Source organism: Pundamilia nyererei, unplaced genomic scaffold, assembly GCF_000239375.1.
Source record: "Pundamilia nyererei isolate P.nyererei 1_Seehausen unplaced genomic scaffold, PunNye1.0 scaffold00276, whole genome shotgun sequence".
Classification (NCBI taxonomy): domain Eukaryota; kingdom Metazoa; phylum Chordata; class Actinopteri; order Cichliformes; family Cichlidae; genus Pundamilia; species Pundamilia nyererei.
Window position 1 is genome coordinate 95,922 of NW_005187677.1, and position 5,577 is coordinate 101,498.

General features: G+C 38.0%; 1 protein-coding gene across 1 annotated transcript in view; it reads left to right on the plus strand.

Annotated features, from left to right (window-relative positions):
- The window catches only part of LOC102215137 (interferon-induced protein 44-like), a 17,232-nt gene extending 12,527 nt beyond the window's left edge, over window positions 1-4,705 (plus strand). Inside the window, exons 2-6 of the mRNA XM_005750533.1 lie at window positions 1,669-1,864; window positions 3,669-3,818; window positions 3,911-4,082; window positions 4,214-4,314; window positions 4,523-4,705. Coding sequence (XP_005750590.1) covers window positions 1,669-1,864; window positions 3,669-3,818; window positions 3,911-4,082; window positions 4,214-4,314; window positions 4,523-4,699 — 796 coding nt within the window. The 3' untranslated portion in view covers window positions 4,700-4,705. The remainder of the gene's footprint in view (window positions 1-1,668; window positions 1,865-3,668; window positions 3,819-3,910; window positions 4,083-4,213; window positions 4,315-4,522) is intronic.
- Window positions 4,706-5,577: the final 872 nt, after the last annotated feature.

The window sequence follows — 5,577 nt, forward strand, 5'->3', positions numbered from 1 at the left end:
CAGGTATTGTGTACACTGTGGTAATTATTAGCATTAGTCATTAATTACCACACACTAAGAAGCTACTTTTGAATCAATAATTCCATTCTAAGAAATACGTGTGTATGACACATACAAACAAAGAAGCTATAACGGACTAGTGTGGACAAGTGAGGAGGGAATTCACAGAAGTCACATGACTCAAATAAAACTGAAAGCATGCTTATATAAAACAAAGTCATACTCAGCCTACATCAGTGAAGGCAACACCAGAGAACCACTATTTTTCCATCACAATTGGATACTCAGGTATGCTAACATTGTGTTATCATTTCAGTACTGTAAGAAAAACAATTATTAAATGCAACTGGCATTTAATCAACTACCTGTTTTATTCACAGGTAGTCAGTGCAAAAATGATGAGCTTCATTAGGAAACTTATAAAATTTATTCGGGGTAAGCAGATTTTTTTTGGGTAATATTTGTTTTCTTTTTTTTCATTTACTCCCAGTATGTTTTTATGCATGTTAAGCTCTTTGGGGTTTTTCATATATTATTGCTCTATACAGATAAAACTTGCTTGACTTGACTTACCAAATAGCTTGATGATATTTAAGTTTTGGGGGGGTTTTTTCTGTTGTTATTTCAATTATATTTGCATGTTCGAAATAAAATTATATCTATCTATCTATCTATCTATCTATCTACCTACCTACCTACCTACCTACCTACCAAATAGCTTTTTGAGGTGTGTAAATCAAAGCTGCTAAAATAAGAAAATCCTCGATTCTCGTGTTATCTTGGTCTGGATTAGTCATAGATGTTTGCAAAGTGATTTTATAATGCAAAAGATACCATCATGTACTTTTGATCTGAACTTGGAAAATGGTAACATTTAATTTGACATAAGAAAATGAAATAAGTAAATTATATAAGTAACACTGAATATGGAAAAGTGTTGCAAAAATGTTGCTACATTGTCATATTTTAATTGCAGGTACTCCACCTCCCCTTCCCCCTCCACCTTTATCTCCTCGTAAGATATTTCAAATATAATACAATATTGTTTAAATATTAAGATTAAATCATCACATGATTCTTTTTTTTAATTCCCTTGTGTTGTTATTCACAAAATTAACATGTTCACTTTACAGTTTTACAGAAAGAAGAAAGGAACATACCATGGATGTGAGTATTATGGGCGTGGTTCTTTTTTGTGTTCCAGAACTTTGATGTGACTCGTGTTTTTTACACATGCTTGTTATTAGATGTAAATGTCAGACCAGATTATATAATGTTTAAATGTATCGGTAGAGAGTTTCAGACCTCCAATGTGCAGCTGTTCTGTTGGCAATGAATCACAGTGCTGAGTGTGCACTGAGTGCTAAAATAAATGTATTAAATTAGGAATTCAAAAGATTTATCATTTTCTGCTACTTGTTTGTCTCTTGCTGTTATACTTATTATAATCTTTAGAAATCAGCATCACATTTTCCTCTTCCGCCTCTTCCGATCAGACCAATGAGTTACATGAAACATCAAATGCCTCATTTATGTAACTTCGCACACTGAGGCAGAACGCTTGAGTTATCAGTTTATTGTGTTATTTTGTGTTTGTTTATATTACTGTTGTATAATGTTAAACTGTAAGTGCACACTAAATCCTATTGTAATTTTCTTAATGAACAGTGAAAGAGACCGAGACCTGCAGCTTGTCAGAGATTACAAGCCTCACAAAGATGTCCAGCATCTCAGAATTCTGCTTTATGGACCACCAGGTGCTGGAAAGTCCAGCTTCATCAACTCTGTCGACAGTGTTTTAAGAGGCAAAATCGCAACTCGAGCTTTGGCAGCAGCAACCTCTGGTGACAGCTTCACCATTGCAGTATGTATGAGGATGTACAGTGGCTTGCAAAAGTATTCTGTCCCCAGGGCCTCTCACATTTTGTCACATTACAGCCACAAACATGAATCAGTTTTATTGGAATTCCACGTGAAAGACCAACACAAAGTGGCATACACGTGAGAAGTGGAACGAAAATCATACATGATTCCAAACATTTTTTACAAATAAATAACTGCAAAGTGGGGTGTGTGTAATTATTCAGCCCCCTGAGTCTTTGTAGAACCACCTTTTGCTGCAATTACAGCTGCCAGTCTTTTAGGGTATGTCTCTACCAGCTTTGCACATCTACAGACTGAAATCTTTGCCCATTCTTCTTTGCAAAACAGCTCCAGCTCAGTCAGATTAGATGGACAGCATTTGTGAAGTTTTCAGATTTTCCCACAGATTCTCGATTGGATTTAGATCTGGACTTTGACTGGGCCATTCTAACACATGGATATGTTTTGTTTTAAACCGTTCCATTGTTGCCCTGGCTTTATGTTTAGGGTCGTTGTCCTGCTGGAAGGTGAAGCTCTGCCCCAGTCTCAAGTCTTTTGCAGACTCCAAGAGGTTTTCTTCCAAGATTGCCCTGTATTTGGCTCCATCCAGCTTCCCATCAACTCTGACCAGCTTCCCTGTCCCTGCTGAAGAGAAGCCCCCCCAGAGCATGATGCTGCCACCACCATATTTGACAGTGGGGATGGTGTGTTCAGAGTGATGTGCAGTGTTAGTTTTCCACACATAGGGTTTTGCATTTTGGCCAAAAGGTTCCAATTTGGTCTCATCTGACCAGAGCACCATGTTTGCTGTGTCCCCCACATGGCTTGTGGCAAACTGCAAACGGGACTTCTTATGGTTTTCTGTTAACAATGGCTTTCTTCTTGCCACTCTTCCATAAAGGCCAACTTTGTGCAGTGCACCACTAATAGTTGTCCTATGGACAGATTCCCCCACCTGAGCTGTAGATCTCTGCAGCTCGTCCAGAGTCACCATGGGCCTCTTGGCTGCATTTCTGATCAGCGCTCTCCTTGTTGGGCCTGTGAGTTTAGGTGGACGGCCTTGTCTTGGTAGGTTTACGGTTGTGCCATACTTCTTCCATTTCTGAATGAGCGCTTGAACAGTGCTCCGTGGGATGTTCAAGGCTTGGGAAATCTTTTTGTAGCCTAAGCCTGCTTTAAATTTCTCAATAACTTTATCCCTGACCTGTCTGGTGTGTTCTTTGGACTTCATGGTGTTGTTGCTCCCAATATTCTCTTAGACAACCTCTGAGGCGTCACAGAGCAGCTGTATTTGTACTGACATTAGATTACACACAGGTGCACTCTATTTAGTCATTAGCACTCATCAGGCAGTGTCTATGGGCAACTGACTGCACTCAGACCAAAGGGGGCTGAATAATTACACACACCCCACTTTGCAGTTATTTATTTGTAAAAATGTTTGGAATCATGTATGATCTTTGTTCCACTTCTCACGTGTACACCACTTTGTGTTGGTCTTTCACCTGGAATTCCAATAAAATGAATTCATGTTTGTGGCTGTAATGTGACAAAATGTGGGAAAGTTCAAGGGGGCCGAATACTTTTGCAAGCCACAGTATCTATTCTTATGGCATTTGCTGTTAGAGCATTACATGAAAAAACAGATTTTCTAGCACTACACACTGCAGTGGTAACTGCCATATAGACACTGAACTAGAAAAAGTAAGATAGTAGGTACAACTAGACTGTAAATTATTTGGTAAACTTTTTAGGGTCTCTAGTATCCTGAACTAATGTAACAACACTACATTTTTTATTTACAGTTCAGGACATATAAAATTCAGAAAGGAGAGCCAGGAACGTTTTACCCTTTTGTCTTCAATGACACCATGGGCCTTCAGTCCAGTGACAAAGGAATTCATGTGGAAGACATCAAACTTGCCATTAGAGGACATGTAAACGAAGATTACAGGGTATGAAATCTTCATTCAGATGCTTGTACACAGTGCTGTGATACAGAAACTGTATCATGCAAAAAGGTTTCAGTGACTTTGCTTTTTTCCAGTTCAATCCCACATCTCCGTTGCCTGAAACAAATTCCAGCTACAACAGTTTTCCTACTTTAGATGACAAAGTCCACATTCTGGTTTTAGTTATTCCTGCTGACACAGTGAGCATAATGAATGATGAAAGTGTCAGGAAGATGAAAGATGTCAGATCAGCAGCTCGTGACAAAGGTGAGAGCAGTTGTCGTTCATATGATGTACAATTTCAAATACCTGAAAAACATGAGATAAGAATTAATCAACATACTTTATTAATCCCTAAGAAATTATGTAATTGATTGCATTGGTTTCTGTATTGGCAGGGATCCCACAAATAGCTATCATGACTAAAATTGATGAAGCCTGTCCTGAAGTCAAAAAAGACATAAAGAACGCCTACAGGAGCAAACACTTGAATCAGCTGGTATGTTCCAGGACTTTCATAAGTTTCACGAGTTTGTAGACAGTTTACACATGGATGTAACATCTCTAATTTAGCTGTACATTTCAGTATATTTGTACAGAAACCTCAGATGGAATCAGTACAAATAATTCAAGAAGTAATTTATAATTATGTCACTAGTGCAACAATACAGTTTCAGTTTTTAAAATGTAATTTTGTTTAAACTTAGATGGAAACAGTGAACATGAACCTGGGTATTCCACTGAACTGCATCTTCCTCGTGAAGAACTACCACACAGAGATTGAGACGGAGAACGATGTGGATTCACTTATACTGAGTGTCCTGAAAAAGATCATTGACTATGGAGAGGACTACCTGAATGACCAGGATGATCCTGACCTATAATCAGTGTGTGAGGGGGATAGAAAATGAAAATGTTATACAAAAAAGTCACACAAAAAGTTAATTTCATGAGAAATCTAATCCTACTGAATTTTTGTCTTGTTCTTGTTTTCTTTAACTTATTTTCTTTTGCAAATTAAATCCAAATAACCTTCCTGGAAAATCAGTACATCTACTTTTTGTTCTTTACTGTATAATCAAAACTGTTAACTGAAGGAAGAATGACAGATATATGCATGTAACCTGTTGTTTGCTGTGTAACTCAAATAAATCATTGTAAGGCTGTCCTCTGTGAATCAGTGCATTAACACAGTGAATCCTAATTTTGCTAAGAAAATTAAAAAGCCAAAAAGATACACATGCACAGATGGAAGGTAAATGGAGGTGTGCTGATTTTGGTGGTGGTGACTGTGATCTGTTGAGTTGATTTCTTGTTTTCTGAACTGTAATTACATCTGCATCTTCTGCATCCACACCCATTTTCACACCTTGGCTCGTGTGATTAGGTAGAGGATCAATAAGGGGTCTGTTGGCTTAAAATCTGGGACCTTTACAAATGTTGACATATTACACGTGACTAACATAAACGCAACAGTTGTGTCACAAATAAACATCTTACTTTTCTAACAACATATAAAATACAAATTGCATGCTGCATTAACTTGAAGGGGTTAATCAAAACACATCTTGCAGTGCACACTCTTTAACCACAGCTGGAAAACTTCACTGCTGTCAGGAGCCTGGGTCTCCTGACCCAGCGTTTTTAGTTCTTTGTGATTCTTGTATTTTGTACTTGTGTGATTTATTCTATGGTTTCTAGCTTTGATCCCTTGCCCTTCATGTTTCTCTGTGCCCCCTCTGTTCTGTGTACGTCTGTGTCT